Source organism: Mugil cephalus, chromosome 18 (assembly GCF_022458985.1).
Source record: "Mugil cephalus isolate CIBA_MC_2020 chromosome 18, CIBA_Mcephalus_1.1, whole genome shotgun sequence".
Taxonomy (NCBI): Eukaryota; Metazoa; Chordata; class Actinopteri; order Mugiliformes; family Mugilidae; genus Mugil; species Mugil cephalus.
Genome location: NC_061787.1, coordinates 2,091,530 through 2,116,399, shown reverse-complemented (window position 1 = coordinate 2,116,399; position 24,870 = coordinate 2,091,530). Strand labels below are relative to the sequence as shown.

The following is a 24,870-nucleotide window of genomic DNA, read 5'->3' as shown; positions in this document are numbered from 1 at the left end:
GGTCATGCATTCATACTTAACGTTATGTAGCAGACATTAAAACAGAAAACAAATGACTCACCTTACAGTAGACCTAATACAAAAGTCTTCTGTCACTCTGTTACAGAAAAATGAAAGGAAATAATATGTATGAATGCATAGCTGACTTCCGTATTCGCCACCCTGACAACTCCTCCCGACCACTAGTCGGCGCTGTGTCGTTTTTTTAAAATTTTGTTTCCACTTCCTGCTATTGTTGCTTCTCAACAATAGCAAACGTTTGTATCTCCTCCGTGTGTTCGATCTTTATTGATCCAAAGATGTAGAAGAAGCTGGAAATACTAAAGCTGACACCTGCTACTACCAAGTGGACCAATCACAGCTCTTGTGGTGCATAGTTGCTCTTGGGTTGGTGCACGTCAGCGTTAGGGTCTGGGGAGGGTCTGGGCTGTGGCAAGTCAAACTGATGCAAAAGTATAAGCCGTGCATAGGATCAGGAGAGCCCAGAGTTAAACCAGCAGCCATACGGTATCAACCTGCCACATCTGGAAGAGAAAATTCATAAATTAACCATCAGCACAAATCAAACTACTCACAACAGATAATTTCAGCCACAAGGATCTGGAAACACAGATCAGGACAAGTCTTTACATCCCAGTGGGACATTATAGATGAACGTGAAGCCTCTCACTTTCCTGCTTGTGACGGCCTACACCGCCCATCAACACAAATTCTGGGTTACACTCACAGCTGATCGCTAACTACCGACCAGGCCGTAACAAAAGGCAAATAAAGTGTCTGACGAGAACAAATAATGGTTTGAACTAACGGCGAGAGTCTGGTCATGAGGCTGAAGGCAGCGGCTCGGTGAAAACGGTCCTGATGATCATGTACTCTTGCCTGTACACCTTGATGATCAGTGTAAGTCGTAAAAAGCCCAGTGACGTAGAGAAGAGATAAATCTCCCGAGCCTTCAGTGAAGCAGGACACATAAAAGCAGGCGGCCGTGGGTTTTCATGGCTATTGCCGGATCCCTCTCTGCACCTCAGGGGAGAAAAATGCATATAAAATACAGATTATAAAAAAGGATAATGTGTGGGCTTTGGAAGATGAGGAATGAAAATATCAGTGGGCCTCTTTTTTGATTTGTATGTCCAGCGGCGACACTTGAGAGGAACGACCCATGTCTTAAATTACCATGTAATAAAATTTTTACCTCAGAAAGCGGGGAGTCTTGCACAAAAAAAAAATAGCTTTGGCAGCTTAATGGTGCCACAATGTGGTGAATAAAAGCCCATTATATTCTCCCGTCTGTGACAAATCCTATTAGTAATGTGGCATGTAAAGATGGAAATGCGCTGATGTTATGTCTGGTGGACATCTTACTCTGTTGATTTGATGATGTAGATCGATGGGAACATAAAAGAGAGCAATCAGCATTAGGTCTGGCTCATTCCTTTCCTGTGAGTATGGTGGGCTGATTTAATCACTGGAAGCTGGCCTGATGTGTTACTGATAGAAACACAACTATCTGGAGGAAAAGGAAAATGCTAATTTTCTTTTATGCTCGCTGCTCCGCTGTTATAATAAAATTATGTGCTTATATGCAGATTTTTTTCTTTTTCTTTCTCTAGGTGTAAAAACCTTTTGAACATTTAGTCGATCCAGCCGGTGAGTTAAGAGCAGGAAATGGTCTGTGTGTCGGTATGTGACGAGTGGAGAAGATTCATGCATGCGAAATATTTTAAGGCAACTGGACGTGTTTCCAGACACACTAGTAGGCGTCACAGGCTATTTCTGTTTGAACATTTTACAATTTATTTACAGCGTTTTATTAACATATGCTGATATTATATATATGCAAACCTGTTTCTGGTTAAAACAGTTTTACCCAATTTAAGAAGAACATTAACACAGACTGGATTATGTGTTTTTGTGAATAAATGAATGCATACATACCTGCCATGTCTGCATGTGAAGGTCAGGTTAAATGATCCCACAGATGATTTGAGTCCTTAAACGCACCTAAATCAACAGGAGGTGGTCAGGGTGGAGGTTGCATGAGCGCATGTGCTCCATACTGTGAGCTGCAGACATGTATAGCCTGTATAAAACCAGGCTGCACCTCAGCACCATCAATAGCTTTTCCTCGTCCTCCACAGCCTGGTGGTAGATGGGACAGTGGAGCTAAAGCTCTAATAACTTTACCAAATAGTTGATGTGCAGCCTCCTTCTCTGGTCTCACAGGACGTTTGGTGAAGTTGTTGAATGACTCTGCTAGCATTAGCCTTAGCATGTCTTTTTAGCTGTGCAGCATGCAGCCAACTAAAATAACTTCTGTCCTTCTTTGGGAAAGACGATGCTTTGGTTTAAAGTAATCAGCAGTTTAAGTTTATGCTGACGTGCACCTTCTCTGAAATGACCATCACAATGATGCAGAGTTCAAGAGCTGTGATTGGTCGTCTTGGTAGCAGCATGTTTCTATTATAGTATCTCTGCTTCTGCATTGATTGTTTAGGACCAATAAAGAGGAAAGGTTAACTGAGGAGGTTCAGAGTGAAATTTCTGTAAACGCTGGAAGGAGCAGCGCCAACTAGTGTTTGATGAGTAGAAGTGGCTCACACTGGCGTAGGGTACGAACGCCGTCGAGTCCCACAGAAGCATTAAGTCTGAATTAGTCACGGAAAATGAGTCTCGTCTTAAGTCACTGTGGATTTTAAATGTGTACAAAAGCAAATCTCTCTAAACTTTACAGGAGTGGTCACACATGTGACCTGAAAGAGAAGCACGAGGCCACACAGCCAGGCAAGCTGTGAAGTAAGACACGCTTTGTGTTGTGTGTTCAAACACGGACGGAACGACAGAAAAAGAGAACAAAGTCGAATCGATACTGCCATCATCAGCACCATGTAAGACTGAATTAGATGTCATACAGCTGCAGGCTTAAAGAGGGGATTTGACACATCTGCACATTAAGCGCGCTGAGTGTTGAAATCAGTTTTGTCTGTGTGTGTGTGTGTGTGTGTGCATGAGTAAAGGATCATCTTCACTGCACCATCAGGACAAGTAAACCATGCAATATTTGCACCCTTATCCAAAAAAAGGAGCCCTGACCCGTTCATATTGGCACTATAAAGCCCCTTAAACCTCCCATAAAGGTATTATACAGACCTGCTGCTCATAAACCCCTTAAGTGCCGACCCTTGTAGCTGGTCATTGAATTGGTAGCTTGAAATGGCTCCACTAAAGGGAGGAGGGGGGGGGGGGGCAATCTTTCTTACGGCCATATAATACAGTTGCTGAAACCTCATGCACTTAGTGGATGGACAAAGAACAGCAACTCTTTCAGTGCAAAGGTTGGACAGTAAGTATGTCAACATTTTCTTTCTAATAGTCAGTGACTGTCGATATATTAGCAGAGCTGCAGCGTTTTCAGCCTCATCGTTTAGCTGGAGCTGGGGGTTATTTAGTAGTAGCCAGTGGTGTACTGGTTAGCACTGTCTGTCCAAGCAGTGAACCTAAACTGACCGTAGGTGTGTACACGAGTGTTTGTCTCAAATAATGGGATTAAGAGTGAGAATGCTGAAGTGAAAGAGTCTGACTCTGATGAGGAGCTCCTTCTTGCTCTGTGGGTGCAGCTTCTCTGGATGGAGGATCTTCCTGAAGTCCCAGCTGTCTCATAAAGCTTGGCCAACATCCTCCTGCTCCACTGAGTCCAGAGGACGTCCCAGGGTGGAGCTGGACGTCTTTATCGGCCTCTTTTTGAAATGAGACTCCAGTGACTCTGTCATTCTTCATAAAATTATTAAAAGAATAAAAGTTTTACTTGCAGCAAGAAGTCGATACATGAACTACATCGGTTACAGAAAGGACAGATGATAGTGACACTGCATTCACTTTTATACAGTAGGTCCTGTCCTAGGATGGAGACGACCTTGTAAGAGAGACAGGCTGTCTCCATGGCCTCTCTGTGGGACCGTCCTCCTACTATATGGTGAAGAGGATACGAGAGAATATCTTGTGAGACAGTTTAATTTATGTACTTTTCCAGCTTCTCCATGACTCACCCAGCAGACCACAGCCTAAAAAAGACCTCAGTCTCTACAGCAGGTGGAGACTTTGTCCCCTCTTGTTCAGGACATTAGTGTTGTCCCTCCAGTCCAGTTAATTGTTCAGGAGAACATCAATGTCCAATCCCTGGATGTCCACCTGTGGGGTCTGTGTTTCCTTCCTGTGGAAGTCCTTCATCAAGTCTTTTGTGTTGGTGGCATTGATGTGAAGATGACAAAATCCTGGACCAGTCCAACTTCTGGATGTGTCAGCTGTCTGTGTTATATCAGAAGTCCGAAGCGTAGATGGTGAAGAGGAATGGTACTAAAAGTACTGTCCCTAGTGGAGTACCTCATCAGTACCCACAGCCGTGAAGCCTCACCCACTGTGGTCTGTTTGGGAGGCAGTCAATGGTCCATGCAGTCAGCTGGTTGTCTGCTCCTGCTCCCTCTAGCTTCCCCTTGAGCAGCGAGGGTTGTCTCGTGTTAAAGGTGCTGGAGAAGTCAAAAAACGTGAGTCTCGCAAAGCCTCTGGTCTCCTCAAGGTGAAACAGGTGGAATCTGCGCAGCAAATGAGTGTTCTCGTGTGTTTGAGGCAATATATGAAGTAAAAAAAGCAGAGTAAAGCATGACAACAAGCAGGATCAAAGCTCAGAAGCTTGCAGCTCTGCAGATCAGACATATCCACTAGTGTAGAGGTCGGGTTCATCATGGCACGTCCCCCAGCAGCCTCGGCCTAGAGCGGCATGACTGAAGGATGCCTCATGGTTCAAGGAAACTCAAGGAGGAAACTCAAGGAGCCACGGCTAAACCTGGACTTTGAGAGTGAAGGATTCATTTGAGGTGACATGATACTATGACACACAGAGGTAAAGGTAAAGGCAGTGACCAAAAGATAAATAAGAAACTTTAGGAAAACAGGGAGGCTGTACACAGATAGTGTGTGTTGTTAGTGGGGAGGGGGGGCAACTTCATCGGTTTGGGATCTATTGAATTTTGATGCCAGGTCAACACCTTGCGCTGTTTTTCATGTTTTTTGTTTGTTTGTTTGTTTGTTTTTTAGTTGGTTCTAAAGTGTTTTTCTGTGTCTGTCAGGCTGCATGAGTGTCATTGCTGTTGGCTGGGGGGGTCTGGTCTGGTGTAGGTGGGTGCTGCATATCTAAGTAACATCCACAACAATTAATGTCAGGTCCGAAAGTTTCCCAGCAGAAAACTGAATGGTCACAGGATGGTTTTAATGTTATTGAATTCTCCTGTCCGTGGTCATAATGTTGTGGCTGAATGGTGTACATACACACAAAGGCTGACGGGTCGATGAGACAAAGGTGAAACTAATGAGGATGAAGAGAAACAAATCAAATGTTTAAAAGGGGGTGAACACAGGAATTAAAGCAAGACACAAAACATAAAGGAAGAAACTTTCAGAACAGAAACGCGAAGAAAACCAGACGGAGTCACGACTCAACATCAACACCGGGTCAACAGCTAATAACGCCCAGCCAATAAGCTGGGCTCCATTTATTCATTCCAGACGAACACGCTCGACTCAACCTGCTGCAGAATTGAAATCAGCCAAAACTTTAACACCACAGGTCCAACTAGAGCCAAAAAGATGCTGGACGCCCTGATGGTAAGAATGATTCAGTCTAGAACTACATCTAGTAGTTACAGTTAAAAGAGCCTGGGTACGTACGTATGGATCATTATAGCGTAGCCCTTACTGTAAGATAAATGTCACGCGTTTATTTGTGTCAGCAGGATATTTTTAGAGGCATCAGATCATTTCTTATCTCAAAACAAACCATTTAGCTCCAAACACAAGCGATTCATCACAGAGGCGGGAGAGAAGGAGGTGATGGGGACTCATGAGGGACTTGAATACATGAAATGGAGACGGCCTTTGTCCCGGAGTGATGGAGGGTGGGATCACTGTGTTCTTACGTGGTGATACATTGACCAGACCGGCTATTGATTAGCTCGGCCCGTTTGCCTTGATGCATCGTGTCGTCTTTGTTTAGAGAGCGGCGTCCAGCGAAGGCTCCGTGTGATGATGGATCAGGTCATCTGGCCGGTCCCAGGGCCTGACGGTGCAGCATCATCTTCATCAGACAGCACCTGACAGGGCGTCTGTCATGGCCGAGCCAACGCCGACGGGGCCCCCGGTCCCCCGACGGAGCGTCGGCTGCTTACATCAACGCGCTGGCAGCGACTTCATCACCCTCGCTCGTTTAGAGCCGAGCACAAAGTGGAGCTCAGTGGTTGACCGCAGTCACACAGACCCAGCTGTTTACATCTTAGGCTCACGCTCCACGTGTTGAGAGTCGTGCGCCGTGACACATTAACTGTAGTTAAATTCAATAGACTGGACCGGGAGGCTGCTCAGTGACCAGCAGGGGGCCCCGCAAACTCTCCTTCATTAAGATTCACTGAAGAACAATGGTCAGAACTGAAGTATTAAACACTGAAAATACTCACCAAAGCACTCTGGGCCTCTGCTCTGGTCCTCTGGAAACCTTACTCACCATTAGTGCTTCAAGCTTTCTGTCAACCTGCTCAAGTTAGAGGGAATGAATGCTGCGTTGACTAGTAATACTATTAATGCAGATTTGAACACATGCACCTTAAAGCTGGTTATTTGGGACCAACCAGGACGGATGTTAATCAAAGGGTCAATATTAGAACCGGTTCCAACTTCATCGCCATCATCAGCCTTCACGCTTATCGATACTTTTCATGCTAAATCCTTACATCGACGTCCAGACGGTGGCGGTGAAAATGTTGTTTGCCAACTGCCACAAAACGAAAGTAGAATCTTTATGTTGATCGAAGCTCATCATTCACATCACGTGACGACAAGGAAGACGCGATGGAGGAGAGACTGAAACCAAGTGTTGAGGCTTCGCTAAAAGCGCAACATGATGCAGAGTCTCTGCAGGTTTTTTAAGACCACAATTAATACAATTTAAGGCCCATTTCACATCCATGCCGGTAAAAAGGAGGTCTGGAATTTACTTGCAAAATATATGAATTTATTCACAGTTCTTTCACATTGGAATACAACATGCTTAAACTAGCTAAAACAAAAGAAGCCTCTCTATTGTGACCCAACATTTGTTTTCTGCGCTGCTAAGCTAACGCACCGCGGCGCGCCCACAGCAGCATGCTAGCTACTAGCTAGCTGGTTGTGCTCGTTAAATTCTGACGGTGTAGTCACCTCACAGCTTTCTCATAAAAAAAAAACATTTTAAAGTGAGACTGAAGTTTATACATTTGTTTTAAATAAAAGTAACGTCGATACATTTTTAAGACCTTTCAAAATTTAAGACATTTTATGAGATTTTAAGAGAATTTTAGACATTTTAAGGCCTTTAATTCAAATAATTAGACTATTTAAGACCCTGCGTCCCAATGTTTTCTTACACAAGCTTTTATAGACAAAACCACGAACACCTACTTTTTCTAAACCAAAACTTGACAGGAGGAATTGATAAGAAAGAATCGGATCGATACGCGGAATCGATCGGTATCAGTAAAATCGTTTTTCGACGCCCGACCCTGGTCGAGATCATCTGGATGCAACACGGAAGATGATCTGGAGTCTCTCCCGTTAGGAACCGACTCTAATGAGCCAATCAGATCAGAAGATTAACAGGAACGACTTCAGAACTGGTTCACAACAAAACGGCTCCGATCGGTTGGAATATATTAACTCCATGCAGGTTTTTTTCTCTAAATGAAATCGTGTTAGTCGTATTCTGAGAGGAATTAAGTTCAGGGCAGCAGAAATATTCACCGTTCAGTCCAACAAGAGTGTTTCCAAAGATTCTTAAATGAAGCCGTAATTAATGTTAGTGCTTTCAGCTTCTATCCTCTAAATCTGGCAGCAGCATCAAACACGTGAAGAAGTGACAGCAGAGGCCATTTATGCAACTGATAAAAGGTGTGAGAGGGAGTAGACAGAGCGATTAAAGAGCAAGGCATCAGGAAACGCTCCTCTCGTTCTGTGAATTAGTTACAATCACAAAGCTCAATCTGGCTCATTTACAGTTTGTTTTCAAGCAGATTCCGAACGGATTGTTCTCAGGCCGGGACGGAGCGAGTGGAGCAGATAGAAGAGAGACGGAGGGGGTGAATGTAGAGCTACAGAAGCGTTTTATTAGGCATGCTACAGAGGTAATGCAGAAATACACCAGAGACCATGAGAGGGAAATAAAACTCAAAAAGCAGGAAACCAAGTTGCAGCTCTCCTTGTTAGAAAATAATTCATTCTTTAATTGTGTCTCTTTAGAGCGATAGCAAATCCTTACATTTTGAGCTGTATAAAATCGGACTTGGAAGAAAAAAATATACATAACTATTCTTTCTGAGCAAATGCCTCCAGTCGAGAGGTGTTGGTGGGTTTATCATTAAAAAAAAAACAAGAGAAGTAACTCAACACTTTAAGATCTTTTTTTTTTGTTTTTTCCCAAAATGCAACAACTGAGGATTTTAAATGCTGTTTTGTTTGTGTGTGGGAACGAATTAAAGGAACACTAAAGGCACAGAAACTTTGGTCCAACTGAGTAGCCCTCTCAAGTAAACTGTCACATGACAATGAAATCACAGTGGACTCATCTGGGAACCGCTTCCACAGCATGCAACACTTTCTGCTGACGTGAGATCCTATCGTCACTATTCATGCTTCAAAAACAAAACGTCGTCACTGACAAGTACACCTCACTGCTATGGAATAAAGCACAGAATGTTTCAAAAACACAAAGAGAGTCTTAGTCACGAGCCACATTTATCTAAAGCATGGACTGTGGAGTCAAAATGGGGGGAAAAAACAACCTAAAGCTGAACGTCTGTGGAATAATGGAGTTCGTGTTAAACTGCAAAAAAAAAAGACGCCTCAGGAATATTCGCCTCAACTCAAACAGGAAAATGTTAAGAATCTAAATCAAACTACGCTACACCTGGTTGGCGGCTTCAAAACCTGTAACGATGTTCAGACGATGAGGAGACGGCTTTGCATTCTTAGGAACCCTCAAAAATATCCAATACCAATGTGCCTCTGTAGGAGGGCGACCGATGGACACGTCCACCTGGAGAAACAGCTGATAGTGTCAGGTAAGGCACATAAGTACTGTATCTTTTCCACTAGATCAAGAGTTAAACGCTGATCTACTATCAGAAAGGGGGACAATCAACCAGTCAATGTTCTGTTTGACATAAAAATATGGAGGTACAGTTAAGAAGAGCTGGGAGGATCCAGTACTGTTCTCTTTAAATAAAAAAACAAAAACAGATCCACGTCAAAAGGGTTCAGTCTCTCAAGGAATGACAGGATCAACAACCCCCTCCCTCAAAGAAGGAAAAAAAAAAAAACAACTTTCAAATCAACGTGGTCCCCCCCAGTGTCCAGACACAGTCTGAAAGGTTTCCGACCTCCAGTTCCCGCGGGTCCAGCTCTTAAATCGTAGACTTGGAGAAAGAGACTCTCAGGTGCTGGTTGCCCCCCATGTTGTAATTGTGAAGGTCGATCAAGGCCTGGATGGCCTCCTCCACGGTGGACATTTGGATCAGAGCCATTTTGCGATCCCTGGGAAAGATGAGAACACGATGAAGACGACAGGTTGACCAGAACCAGAAATGGAAATGTTTGGGACTCGTCTACGTACTGGAAAAACTTGAACGCCTTCACGGTGCCGCCGGCGTTAGAGAAGAGCAGCCGCAGGTCCTCCTCCGTCACATCCTGTCTGTTTAGACGAAGGACACAAATCACACAGAGTTCAGGTCAACTACTTTCACAGGGGACAATTCTTCAACATAAAAAGTTTGTTGTGTTTCATTAGCATTATTCTTATTCTTATTATGTTTAAGCCCTTTGTTTGCAGTCAGGACACATTCTCCTAGATTCTCCATCTTTCAACAGTGACTCTTTCAACCGGCTTAGATGATGCCTTCATGAAAACTCTAAACTCGGACATTTCAGACTTGTGGTATGATCGCGTGCAGGTTACAGGTTAACTCGGAGGAGAAAAAACTAGTCTGGTATATTGTCAGTTTGATGAACTTTACAATATACGTCTGATTGGCTGATGTTAGTTTGGAGGTAGACGAACTCAACTGCTCAAACCTGACGATATTCTGCATCACACGCGATCAAACACCACATGCTGGAGATCTGGCACGATGCCCGAATATTTTAAGCCTTTTGGGTTTGTGAAAAATGTTGCAGGTTAATTCATTAATACTAGTATGAGAAAATAAACATGAGGCAGTGGATTGAATCACACTGAATGTCCCTCCGTTACCACGCGTCTAGAAACACAGGAGGCTCTGTGGAAGTGGACCTGCTCCCTGTGGAGAGGATTAGAGCTCACGTAAACCACGGTTTGTCTCGGTGCTTACGGGATGTTGGACAGATGAAGAGTGGCAGACGGTGGGAAGATGTTCTGGAAGTTCTTGGAGCCGGGTTTCTTGAAGCGATGCAGCGGAGAGTTGGCGTAGTCCTTGGTCAGGCCCTGGTCGTCCAGGCCGTCCCGAGGCAGAGCCACTGTCTGGTGCTTGGACAGAGTCACGCGGATGATCTTCCCGTACATCTTCTGGCCATTCAGGTGACTCATTGCTTTGGTCCGACCGAAGGAGAAGAAAGGTCAGTGACGCAGACGCTTAAACCACATCGACACAGAAGTGATTTTCCTCTGACGTTGGGACGTCTCTGGAGGATTAGTCTACAGGAAACTTTCTCTTCTTTTAAACATGGCAGCGTTCAGGCTTTGGTGGTGAATCATGTTGGTCAAACTAGAAGAGAAGAAGTAGTTTCCTGGAGACTAATCTTCCAGAGACGGTTAGAGAGTTTATGGCAGCGCTGGAGGACCAGAACATTTCAGAACATTACCGCAACTCACCAATGCACAAAACTGAATATGAGGCTGAACACTGGGAAGTTGCTGCTATTGGCTGCAGGTTGGACCCAGGAAGAGAGGGTTGTTTGGACGAATTTGTTGGTAAAAACAACGTTAGTTATATCCTTGAGATGTCACTAAGGTCTTCCAGACTTCCAGAGAGAGATGAAATCCGTGCAGAAGTACAAAATACTGCAGTTCATCAAGTGGCCACTAGAGGCTCCAAAACTAAGCCTGACTTTACAGCATTATTAAACATGTTTACAGCCTGGTACAAAAAATGGTCTTGGTCTCAGTGGTCTCAGTGGTCACTTGGTCTGAGTAAAGCTCATCCAACATGTTGACAGCTGACTCCGCCCCCTTCGGGCTTCATTTTCAAGGTTCAAAATCCAGTGTGTGACGTCACAATGGGTTTGTCCATAGTATGGACAAGTCAACGGTTCAGCCAAGGCACAAATCGCCGACAATTATTTCGGTTTAAAGGGTTAATTCAGATGTTACTGAACAACAGCACCACACTGTTTGGTCCCTGGTCTTCTACTCACCGAGCTGGGCCTGGTTGGAGTCGGACATCTGAATGAGAGCGCTGTCCTTCTTATTGTAAAGGATTTTCACCCTCTGGACATCACCGTACACTCCTGCATTAGAGCCGCAGGCGGGAGAAGAGGCGAGGTGGAGAGAAAGCAGACAGTTAGGAAAATCTAAAGTTAGCACTGTAGACAAAGGATATTCAAAGACAAAGAAACAGAAGAGAGAACAGCAGAGTACACACAGAGTTCACAGTAAGAGAGGTGTGTAGAGAGAACAGGTAAAAGAGAGGAGAGGCACCCTCTAAACAGAACTTATCAAACTGTGTCAGGTGGCTAGAAATAAATCAAGAAATAGCATGCAAAAAAAAATCTAACGTGCATTTATCAGATTAAAGTAAGAAACATTAACCAAAACTTCAAAATATGCAAAAATCTTTTAAATTTTACCAAACAAACTAAAGTGCGCAAATAAATGTAAATACATAAGAATTTATTATTAACAATAATAATAATAATAATAATAATCATGACAAAAGTCTCAAAGATAGAATGGAAATAGAACAAAAAGAGAAGATAGGAGAAAGGAGAGAGAAAGAGAGAGCTAACGATAACATACCGAAGAGGGTAAACAGACTTTGGGGCGTAACCATCTTTAGAGGGAGAGAAGAGCAACAAGCAGCGTGAGACAGGTAGAGAGGTAGAAGAGTCGGAGCGGAGCGGAGGTAGAGATGGACAGATCGATCCAGAACGGAGGTAGGTAGGAGGAATGGTGGTTTGTTTGTTTGTCCCCCCGGAGAGTGATGGAGGTGGTGGGTCATGGAGGAGGAGGAGGAGGAGGAGGAGGAGGAGGAGGGGAGCAGGCGACCAAAGAGGAGGCATGAAGGAGGGTTTTGGTTGTGTCGGAAGGGGGAGAGGGAGGGGTTAATGTGGGAGGAGGATAATTAGAAAATAAATAAAATAATAAAAAGATAAAGAGGTTTTCCCACCAGCACGTTGAGTGGTGGGAGGGGGGGAGGAGAGAAGAGAGGAGGGGGGGAGACAGAAGGGAGGATGAACAGGGGGGTAAATGCAAATTGAGGGGTAGGGGAGAAATAAAAGAAAAATAAAAAGTGAGGAGGGGGGGAGGGACAAAAAATAAAATACAGGTCAGTACACTGGAATAATGCAGGTAGTCTGGTCAGAGATAATGGCTCGGCTCAATGTTTCCTTTAGTCAAAATACAGCAAATAACTCAGAGCTAAAAAAAAAAAAAAAAAACTCCCTTCACCCTGAACGAGCTCAGGGTGAAGGTTAAACTCAGGTCAAAATCATAATAATAATAATAATAATAATAATAATAAAGTAAAGAAATAAAAAATAAAAACAGCAATTTAAAGTCATAAACCATGGGATAAAGAACAACATGCAGCAGCAGCAGCTCAGAAACCTGAAGATCTACAATCTTTCAGCAGAAGGAGGAGGAGGAGGAAGAAGGATGGAGGAGGAGGAGGAGGAGGAGGAGGAGGAGGAGGAGCTGAGGGGGGAAGATTAGTTAAGAGACCATGCAGTTCAAACTTTTGTCCAGCAGAAATAATGTGACATGCAGGAGTTGATGTGAGGCCAGAGAGGAGTTAACACGAGGCCGATCACACAAGTCCACGAGGCCGAAGGACCTGGAGCTCAGTATCTTCAAGTCTGAATTAAATGCTTCACATCAGGGGGGTCAAACGCGTGACCCGCGGGCCAGAACCGGCCGCCCAGGGGGTCCGGTCTGGCCCACGGGACGAAGAAGAAGAGAGTAAAGAATAGGAAGGAAGGAGAAAGAGAGAAAGAAGATGAGGGAGGAGGAAACTGAAAAGGAGGAGGAAGGTGGGAAATAGAAAGAAGGAAGGAGAAAGGGGAGGAAATGAGGCAAAGTAGAAGAGGAGAAGGAGGAGGAAGCCAAAAGAGAAAAGGATGAGGAAGATGGAAATGAGACAGGAGGGGGGAGGAAGAGGAGAAGCAGGAGGGAGAAGGAGGATGAGAAGAAGAAGGTAAAGAGGAAGATGGAAATGAGGAAGAGAAGAAGATAAAGGGGACTAGAAGGATGAGAAGGAGGAGGAAGCTGAAAACCAGGAGGATGAGGAAGAAGAAGAAAGATGGGGAAGGAAAGAAGAGTAGAAAAAGAGGACGAGGAGGAAGAAAGTGAGAAAATCACAGTAGCTGAAGTGTTTGGATCAAATTGACATAATAAACATTTTCCTAACTAGTAAGAGCTACGGTTCAGATACTGTCTCCAGGACGACACATCCATTCACAGTCAGACATGAGCAAGAAGAGACAACCAGGTAAATTAGAAGAAGCTAATTAAAAAAAGAACAGTTTAAAAAGAAAAGAAAAGAAGGAAAAAAAAAGAGGGCAGAGAGGCAGCTGTTTGTTCCCGGGACTGAGACACGGGTTAGGAGACCACAGAATGATTTCATATGAGCTTTCATATGAGCTGAGGAGAGGTGAGGAGAGCTTAGAGAGAAAAACAGAACAGAGACAGTTAGCCAAGTTAGGTACAGTTTGGCAAGAGGAGGGAGGGAGGGAGGGAAGAGGGGAATGGGAGGGGGGAGGAGGGTTCTGGTGCCATGACGGAAACAGAAAATCCCCCCCCTCGCTCCCTCCCTCTCTCTAAATGATAAAAGAAATAAACAGCAACGATGGTGCATGGAAAGGACACTACAGGAATACAGCAAAGAGTGAGACAAAATAAAAAAAATAAAAATAAAATAAAGAAACAAAAAAGATCCTGTCCAGCTGTGAAAAGTCTGGACTCCAGAGGTGGGACATGGGCCGTGTCCTGGGACAGTTCAGTGAGTCCACAAATAAGATAACGAGAAGACACAGGAGCTATTTAAACAAGATTTAAAGAAATGTGTTAAATAGGTTTGGACATTAAAAAAAAAAAAAAAGAAAAAAAGACGGCCATAATTTAACATATACACCGATCAGCCACAACATTATGACCACTGACAGGAGGTTCTGATGGAATCTTTTGACCCAGGTCCATTCTCTGATGAGTCACCAATATTAGGGAGGTGGTCATAATGTTGTGGCTGATCAATGCAGCCAAGCCCCGACAACAGGATGAGAAAACCTCGTTGTTTGAGTATTTTGAACATGAACTGTCCAAGATCACACAGCGGCTGTAGATCGACGGCAAATTAAATGTCTGAAGTTTAACTGATTCAAGTTGTCAGATCAAATATGTATTTAAATTAAACCCCATGATTAAATGTTTAAAGTATTGTGAATGACAGAAACAGGCCAATCACTGGAAGTAGCACCACACCTCAGAGGACAATGGGCCATAACAGAGCAACAGAAAAAAGTGGAACAGATGGATGGAGGTAGTGGGTAGGGTGGTGGAGTTTAAGCCTTGGGTGGTACAACGTGACCGGTGTTTCCACGCGTTACTAACCTCCTCGTTGAGGTTGCTGACCAGCAGGACCCCGCTGGATCCCGCCTGTCCGGCCAGAGCCACCCTCCCGGCAGCAGCAGCGGCGGCCGCTGCCGCGCTCAGAGGATTCAGGGCTCCTGATGGGAAGCAGACAAAACAATCATGGCATGGAGAGCGGCACGTCCACTGAACCACAGCAATACGACAGGAAGCCAGCGCGCGCACAGCTGACGCTCTCTATTCAGGACTGAAAGTCCACGGATCACGTCAACTGAGAGGGATGTCCCGACCCGAGTCTCTCTACCCTCTGATCTGATCTTAAACGTCCTACGGCTGGTCTCCTGTAGCTTCCTAAAGTCTGTCCTCGTCTCCTCCTCGAGTCCAATAAATCTTTCTGTCAAAGTTAACATTAGAATAGAGTTTAAAGGTTTCCAGTTGGATACTATACATAAGTCATGCACGTTCACGTCCCATTGTTAGTGAATAACTACGCTGAAGTAATGTTTGTTTGTGACTCGGCCACGGTGTATAACTGAATAACTGCTCTACCGACGTGCATGTTCAAGGGGAGGAGGGAGAGGTTGGAGCTACAGCGTATAAACAAGAAGAGGAGGGTGGAGGAGTGTAGCCCAGATTTTACATACCCTGCCTCTAATGTAGTGTTAATGTAATGTGCAGGGGGGAGCTCGTACCTTGTGTTCTCTACATAAACTCTCTAACCCTCTGGAACATTAGTCTCCAGGAAACTTTTCTCTTCTTTTAAATGTTGCAGCGTTCAGTGTTTGTTGTTTCTATGTTTTCACTGAATTTTATTTATTTATCCCCCAACCACCATTAATCCAGAAGAAGAAGATGTTTTGATGCTATAGGGACGTGGCTTTGATTTTTTCTTTACAACAACACACCATCAGACTTGTCTGAAGTCAGACACTGATCCAATCATTTTAGAAATGCCTGCATTGGCCCAGACACCGGTTGAGACATCCCTTCAATCAATATTTAAAACACAAGAACTACACTATGCAATAACATGGCCTCATCGTTTTAATAAACATGGCTGCCGTCATAGCATCAGACTAGATTAACAAGAAGAGGAAGAAAAAAAAATGGTGATGTACCTGGGATCTTACCGAGGAGGGAGTTGGAGTCTTTGCTGAAGGCGGCGGCCACCGAGGGGTCGATGCTGGGCTGACCGTCACCAGCAGGCAGCTCGGGCCGAGTGTAGTCCCGACTCTTATCGTTGTTGTACTTAACATTGAGGTTGACCAGCTTGGAAAAGTCGATTCGCAGCGTGCAGCATGAATTGTAGATGTTCTGTCCGTCCAGTGCCTGGCAGGGGGGGTGGAAATATCATGCACTGTGAACCACACCACACTGGACTCCTTTTAATGGCGAGGAATTTATATACGCCGATGTATATCATGAAGCCTAGACCTGTATGAGTAGTGGGAACTGCAAGGAATGAGCCTCTCACCAGTTTGGCCTGCTGTGCATTGACAGGATCACTGAACTGCAGAAGTGCCTGGAACTGATTGTTCTTGGTGAACGTTATTATCTTCATGACGGTGCCGAACTTGGAGAAGATCTGCAAACGCAGCGAAACGAAACAGAAACGGTGAGCGGTGAAATATCCTGTAACAGGCTCAATCACGACAAACAGCAGCAGCCGTACCTGTTGCAGGACGTCCAGCGTTACCGGGTAGAACATGTTGTCGATGATGATCCGGAGCACGGGACTGGAGGCTGCAGCCAGAATCTCCTGAACATCCGAGCCCGGGGATTGGACGGCCGACACCGCCTGCAGCACTGCCTGGGTTCGCTGTGAACAAACACAAGCTGTCGATCGCTATTTTTAATCAATGGAACCCACTCAACAAGAACGCGACCCATTTTACTGACATTTAATGCAAAGACAACAGGACACGCATTAACAGCAGATTCAAACAGGTTGATTTCAGGTTTTACACAGTTAAATAAATAAAATCTTGGGTTGAGAAGCTTGGAGGGGTGCAGTGTTTCCTAAATGTCCTCACCACCAAACACTCCACTAACCTGATTGCCAGCATCTGTCTTTAGTTCTTTGTGATTGGAGTACTGAATAAAGACAGGCACGTTGCGGACGTGAGGAGTTACAGTGTTGTAGTAGTTAACCATAGTGATGGCGGCCTCCTCTGTTCCCATCTCCAAGAAAGCCTGAATGCAGAAAAGCAAAAACACATAATCTGACACTTGCTAAAAAAAAAAAAAAAAAAAACAGCTTATTCTGAAATTTGCCAGGTAATGTTATGGAATTCAATTCCAATTCACAAATTTGCACATTACTAATTCAACGCAGCGCTGTGAAACATCCACTCACCTGGTTCTTTCCCTTCAGTGTGAGGATATTGGTGACTTTGCCGAAAGGCAGGCCGAGGGCGATGACTTCGGTCTCTGAGGCCTCGTTGGGAAGCTTCCTAATGTGGATTACACGGGACGGCGGAGCCTCCTCCACCCTCAGCTTCTTGCTGTCGCTGCCATTGGAAGTCCCATCTACAATTACAGCACAAGCACTGATTAACCGAACTCTGCAATACTGTTTAGTCAATCCATAAAATCTTAAAAACAATACATTTTTCTGTATTCTGCATAAAAGCCACCCTGTGTTAGTCTGTCTCTCTATACTGTCTGACTTCTTTAGCAGCACCTTGTCTACTAGCACCTACTGAAGCTACAGCTCTGCACATCCAAGGCAGCAGGTGAGTGGTTTTGCACTTAGCAAATTAGCATGTTTTCGTGCTAAAGGAGCCATAAGTTGCAGCTCAATGATTGGTTTCCAGCTTTTTGAGGAAACAGTTGAGCTCTACGCCACCGAGGAATAACTAATATCAGGTCTGAAACATCGGCAACGCCCACGAACCCGCACTTCTAATCAGCTGCGTGCCAGGGAAACTAGCTACCAGCTACTTAAAAACTCAAAAAATAAACCCCCAAGTGTAGGACTAGCCACTAGGAGTGATAGTTAAGTTAACTCCAAATACCCCTGTTTCCATTACAATAAAGAAATATATTGAATTACAGTTTCATTAGTTCAACAGTTACTCAAATACGTGGCAGTTTTAAAAATGTAACGCACTGGAAAGAACTTGGATGAATAGTCTTGCAGTAACAAACTGGTTGACGTCACATTTTCTAGTGTAGCTGAGGACGGGATGTAAACACCGACCGGGGCGGCCTGGAAAAACTCGAGCGGCTAATAGTTCAACATATGAGCTGCAGAAAAGAAAGACGTCAGTGGGAACAATGGGACCTGGACTAACGCCTGCAGCCGTGTCGTGTCCAGCTATATGACACTATACATGGTGAGAGACGGCTCCCCAGTCCCGTCACTCACATTCTTCCACAGCATGATCAGCTGGTCCCTAGTGCAAACAATGCAACTGTAAAGTGTGTGAGCAACAGCAGCTGCACTGAATTAAAACTGTCCTATCATAACAAAATTAAACTCTCCAACAGGTGTGAGAAATTAAAGGTTTAACACCCTGCATGACATTTGGCACAGACAACCACAGCCTCACAAGACAAGATGTACACGTCTCACAACAACACAACCAATGTCGTGGTGGTGACACTTCATTTTACTCTGCAATGCTTCTCTCTGTTTAAAACATCACCTTAGCTTTCATCGGGGAGTTGCGTGGGAATTAAACACTAGAATTTTGATTAAAAGACAAAAAACTCTGCTGTATGTACTGAGCATTGCTCCTCTTCTGTTGCAGTTGCTCTTAGACTAACTCTGATCGTTTCCTCTGTGACGTAACCACCACCATTAATTCTGCAATTTTCTCCGAGACGCTCCTGCTATCAGCTAAACGCCGAGGAGGCATTAAGATGCAGTTGTATCCACTCTGTCTGTTGTCGTACAGTGTGTGGGTGCCCACCTACTGAGGAGCGTGATGTTATCCAGACACTAAACAGCTCCCAGAAGAGATCAGTTCAACTCACGCAGCTCGCTTCACTTTTCAAACACACATTAATCCTTTGATTCTTTGTAATGCTGCCAGCCTCGCTAACCCATCAAATGGCTCCATTCAAATTCCACCAATCCCTTCCCTTTGCAGGGGTGGTCGGAACGAACTCACCACTGATACTGCTCATGCCAGTGTTGGGACTGTTGTACATACTCAGTTCATCTGATCCTCTCTGCAGGAAAAAAAAAAGACAAAAGACACAAAGTTATAGACACAGCGTTGGGGGAAACACACACACACACACGAAAAAAAAAAAATCAAGAAACTATTTCCATTTTCCAGACAGGCTCTTAAATACAACAATAAAACACAGCTCTCTGAAGACAGTTTAAAGGCACCCGAGGAGGGCAGAGGAGTAGGTGGAGAAGGGGCACAAAACGACAGAAGAGTGGTCCGGCTCCTCCTCTGCTAGTGTGGGTTTAATCTTGCTGAATTTAAGATGTCAAGATGTGTCATTTCATCCTGAGCTATACTAGGTCCCAGAAGGCTTGCTGGAGCTACAAGGCGCCCTGTGCTCTTAAACCTGACTGATGGGATGACGAGGAACGTGGCTAGGGACCCATTACACACACAACTTTATAATAGCTTCATACACCCCCTCCTTGTTTCTGTCTGACTGAATTTGAACCAATTGTTCTTCTGTCACTAACATTCTTTATGGTTACGATAAACTAGACGTTGCAGCCCCTGCTACAGCAACATAGCACAAATAAATTGAAAGGGTAATAAAGTTGTCAGACTTAGGCCAAAATGTGAGCACAAAGTGCACGAGATACAAGAATCCGAAGAGATGATTTCTCTTCCAACAGCCGGCAAGCCACTCCGTTTTGTCTTTGACGTTGAAATATTGATGAAATAAACAGGGTGACAAAGACCCACAGTAACAGAGGAATCGCTATTTTACGACTGCTCCGTTTCCCTTCAAGAGAGGACTTTAACTTTGTTTTGTGCAGGCCGAAACACAGCTGGCCCTCAACAAATCAAGTGAGGAAGCCAGAGAAGCAGTGGGCTTAAATTTTATTAAAGTTATTCTGATGCACTGGAGGGAATTTGGTTATTCCAACATTAACGCAATAGTAAAATGTCAATCTGGTTCATTTTTGTAGTACAAAAGACTTGAAATACATTATTATCCTTTTTCCCCCATTCACATATTGGCATTACACCAGGTAACCGTCCATTAGCTATAGCATGCCTTAGCATTGAGAGCTGGACATATTACAAGTCAATATTACAAGTCAACCATTCAGCCAGCATGAAGCATAAAGTCTGAGTTGAAACTGATCTTGTGGTTCTAATGGGAAATTTACATGATCATTTTGATCGATATCAACCTGTAGTGTTTGTTTTAAAGCTGCACTAAACCAAGACCAAACATGAATGTGTTGAAGCACTTTACACTGTGCTACTGGCCCAGTTTTTACCTTTTAAGGGAAGCAGCCTTGTGTGTATCGTGTGTGATGTAAGTGAGTGTGTAGTTGCTGGAAAGTTTGAGAGATCTAACACTGTTAAAAACCTTGAAAGCATGAAAACAACGCTGGGGCCTGTTGACAGGATGATGTTCACCAGCGGGTTGTTTAAGGCAAATAAAGAGTTTGTAGCTCTCCTTCCTTTTCCCCTTCGTCAGTGTGGAGATTACTCCAGATCAAAAGAAGCTAAGTTGGCTTTAAACCAGGGGTATCTCTACTAGTGCACGGTTGTAACAGTCAGTGCGTTTACATGCACGAGAAAAAAATTAATTATTGCCCTAATCGGACTCTAACTGGACAACTTAAGTGCATGTAAACATGTAACTCTGACTAAAATCAGAGTTGTCCTTATCAGATTAAGACGCCCAGATAAGGCTGGTGGAACTGTTATGTATACGTTTAATCAGACTTCAGAGCCAGCTGAAGGACAGCGCCATCTATCTGCACCGGAAGTAAAACGCACATTACGTACGAGATTGAAAGCTGAAATATTCTCCATCTGGTTGTTGCTTGAAATGCCAGTCTGCTGCATGAACCACATTTATTATATGACGTTTATTATCCAAATGAAAAGACACATATCGCCACCTAGTGTGGAGGAGGTGGAGGACAGATTCCCGTCAGTTATCTGATTTTCTCCACTGCATGTAAACTGGGACACGGACATCACCCAGAACATAGCATGTAAACGCACTGAGTGAGATGGTAACAACAGGAAAACAAAAGCAGCCAGACAGCGAGAATCCTGACAAAGAGAAACGATATGAAACGATGCCGATGAGTTCTGCGTGTACTGACCCCAGAGCTTTTTAACAATATATTTTAAAGTTTGCTTATCGCTTATCTAGTTTGTTCAAACCGTCTGGCTCTAAGGGTTTTTCTGTGATAAGAGCCAATATACTTTTAGTTGTTTATTTGTTTTGCACAATGAAGAAGACTCTATATAAACTAAAGTAAAAGAAAACCTTTAAGGAATAGCTTTCAGATCTATTCTACTATAAAATATACTATCAAATATATAAGCTTTCATTACCTGACTGACTGACACATGATCAGACTTGGACTCAAATTAGCCAATACTGAATAATACAATGGCCAAGATCAGATAGGGAGCAATAAAATGGAACTGGATATCCCTGATTCATTTTTTATGTGCAGCTGAGTGCGTTAACTTTTGAATTTGTTGGTTTTCTGGCTTTTCAACCCGTTCTCCCTTCACACCAAGGACAAGACGATGGGACCCTTCGGTCACAGACGCCACATAACATCCTGTGCGGTCTCACGGGTTAGATGTCAAATACTGCACATGTCTGTGAGTTTAGAGGCTTGAATGAGCCACCAGTGTCATATAGTCCATAAGTGAATGAGCTGTAATGAAGCAGTTTTTAAATGCGACTGATTAATCACTTAAATCTAACAGAAAACGGACCAAATGTGAATATTTGCATATTCATTTCAAGCCAAATATCTTTTTTCTCTTCAGCGAAGACATCACATGGCTCCAAAAAGTCTGGGGTAGATATTCTGCACTATTTTCTGGCCTGAAGACTGAATTCAAACACACGACTTGTGTGGTGAACTTGAAGCAGAAACAAAATCTGATTGCTCACCTTCACGCCAACTGCAACATCACCGATGCTGAAAGAGAAATTATTTACATGTGAAAAGGAGAAGGCTGAATGCATAATATGCCCATTCCAGTCATGTGTGTAGATTATGTAAATAGATGCGTTTGCATAACATCATTTATTTTTAACCACACCAACATTATCAGGCTTCCTGGTTAGATGCATCTATGAAGTCTTATTTCAGCCCCTACAAATAGTTTAACATTACTAAAGGAAATACTCAAAGCTTATACAGTATTCTTTAGAGCAAAGCCCACTTTTAAACCTCCTACTATCTTCAGTTATTCAATATTTAATAATCTCTTTCCAGTTTAAGGGCAATCAGTGAGATTTTCCTGCACCTTTCTCTACAGTCATGTAACAGGTTCTCCAGATGTATATGTGAGGTGGTGGTGGTGGGTCATTTTTATTTAAAGACCTATTTAGATAGTCAACAAACAAACACAACAAAGAAGCATAACATGAACTTGGGAGAAATTTTTAACTTTAATTTTTGGAGGTTTAAATTGCTGAAGTCCAACTGACACCAATGATCAAAAGTGTTAGAAAAAACGAAAGTAACGTTAATGGGGTTAAGTTTAAAATCAACTGTGGGTTTTACAGCTTGTGTTATTACACGAGAAATATGTTCATGCAATTCTGGGTTATACTGATTTACAGGACTGGTTCAGCTAAAGCTACAGACACACAACACAAAGGATCAGTGGGGAGTTAGCATAGCGGTTCGCTAAACTTCACCGCGCCACATCACTGACTGAATGTGGTGCATTAGCACTTCTCCCACGGAGGTAGCCACACACGCTAGGATCATTTAACCACAGACACCAGCAGGGTTCAGCGCAGGTAATGTGATAAAAAATACAGCTAAGTTGCGTTAGCCTGCTAGCATCGGACACTTCCTCAACAGACCAGGGAGCGCGTGGCTATGGAAACACGTTCACACCAGATTACGACTCAACTCAACTTCTCCACAAAATGACGCACTGTACCACGCAGTGCTCCGCGATACCGCGACACGGGCTGTAAAGGTTCATTTAACGTCACCGGTATAAAAAATAAAATAATGATAATAATAATTACCCGTCCATTTCTGTTGCAATTTCTCAACGTCTCCGTTTTCGCCCCGTTTTTTTTCTCCAGTTGACGCCGAACACGAAAACCAAAATGGAGGCGAAGGCGGAAACAGCCGAAAGGTTCCGAAGCCGATTGAACGCCCCGGGCTCCCGTAACGGTCAAAACAACGCACCATGAATGAAGGGATGTATGGAAATATACAAATAATATATAAAACTAAACAAAAATGTTACATAAAATAAATACATATACAGATACTATATAAAAATAAACAAAAATGTTACATAAAATAAATATATATACAAATAATATATAAAAACAAACAAAAATGTTATATAAAAAAATATATATGCAAATAATATATATAAAACAAACAAAAATGTTACATAAAAAATATATATATGCAAATAATTTATAAAAATATGCAAACGCCTATATAAAATATACATTTACAAATAAAGGGATGTGTAAAAACACACAAAGTATATGAAATAAAATATATTTACAACATATATATGTAAAAAGAAAGTGCATTTAAAAATGTACAGTATATACAAAGTATATCTAAAATATACATACATTTAGAATATATATATATATAGATAGAGAGAGGAAATATGCTTTTTATAAAATATACAAAGGTATACCACACCAGAATATAAAGCAATAAATATGATTTAATATAAATGTAAGAGACTAGTAAGACTAATAGATAAGGAGACTTTTTAAGTTCCTCTCCAGGTGGTTCTCTAGTGGAACCAGGAACTTTCTGAGCAGCTCATCATGATGGATTCCACTTGAAATGTGCAGCATCCTGTTATGAGTGCAGATCACAGTCAGAGCCATGGTGCCGTCCATCATCTTATCCAAACTAAATAAACCTTTCCAACCAACCCCAGCACGTGTTTTTGAAGATTTGTGATCGTGACAAATGAGCACTCACTTCCGGATAAATCATCAGTCGCTACGACAGACTGGTTCCTGCTTTAGTCTGTTTATCTGAGCTGCTTCTTCTGGAAACCAGGTTGTTGTTGAACATAAAACCAAAGAATCAACAGGAGCTAAATAGTTTTATAGAGCTGAGAGGAGCTGCAGAGTAGATGGTGATGCTCTGTGTTCTTGCACGATGAGCGACACATTTCACTTTCAATGGAGTCATTTGATACTTTTCAAAAGCCTTTAAATGGCCCATTGAAGACTGTCGTCAAGATACTGAGGAATTAAATAAAAATGTCTTTAACACGATGATCAATGGAAACGACGTCTCCTGATTATTCAAAACTTCCTGATTGACGTTATAAAAACATTTCCAGGACGTCATGGGACCCGTGCACAGTGACATCCAGGGACCGTTAAATTCTGTCCATTCAGATGGTGCGTTCTGTTCGCTGGGCTGTCAGGGACTCCTACATGGAAGGGGGAAGAGGAGGAGAAAAAAAAACAAAAAAAAAAAAACAGGGTGTTTTTTTTTTTTTTTTTTTTTTGCATAATGATTAATCTTGACAGACATACGTCATGCTCCTGGGCTCCTGACAACGTCACGCCCTGGGTGAAATTAACGCCTAACTGCTTATCTTAAAGGACCTGGGATTTAATTAAAAATGACATTTCCCCAAAGACCTGCGCCTCTGAGGCTGCCATGTTGAAATTAGCTGATGAGGGGCCCTCTGAGGAAAAAGGAAATAAGCAAACTGTCAAACGCTGAGCAAATCACTGCCGTTTATCAGTGCTGCTCACTGCTCAGGAAATAACAGTGGACTTACATCCTGCACGGTGCCCGCTGCACCATGGATACAAGTCATATTATTATTAACAAGAAGGAGGGTGGGCAAAAAAAAAAA

At 43.2% G+C, this 24,870-nt stretch overlaps 2 protein-coding genes across 4 annotated transcripts in view; both read right to left on the bottom strand.

Moving 5' to 3' along the window:
* Positions 1-24,870, bottom strand: part of LOC124995607 (NACHT, LRR and PYD domains-containing protein 12-like) — a 1,019,357-nt gene that overhangs the window by 475,218 nt on the left and 519,269 nt on the right. The gene's annotated exons all lie outside the window — the stretch shown is intronic.
* On the bottom strand, positions 8,164-23,147 carry LOC124995618 (polypyrimidine tract-binding protein 2-like). Of its 3 annotated transcripts, none has more exons than XM_047568126.1 (14): positions 23,036-23,147; positions 21,938-21,965; positions 18,970-19,030; positions 17,208-17,380; positions 16,904-17,044; positions 16,524-16,670; positions 16,326-16,436; positions 15,970-16,180; positions 14,873-14,988; positions 12,065-12,098; positions 11,464-11,556; positions 10,422-10,638; positions 9,689-9,766; positions 8,164-9,609 (listed from the first exon to the last, which is right to left on the bottom strand). In XM_047568126.1, exons 1-14 carry the CDS (start codon positions 23,041-23,043, stop codon positions 9,480-9,482), a joined length of 1,548 nt encoding a protein of 515 aa, XP_047424082.1. In that variant the 5' UTR covers positions 23,044-23,147; the 3' UTR covers positions 8,164-9,479. The 3 variants fall into 3 exon arrangements, with proteins under 3 accessions (XP_047424082.1, XP_047424083.1, XP_047424085.1); XM_047568127.1 differs by having other exon boundaries at positions 15,982-16,180; XM_047568129.1 differs by having other exon boundaries at positions 19,012-19,030; positions 23,036-23,139.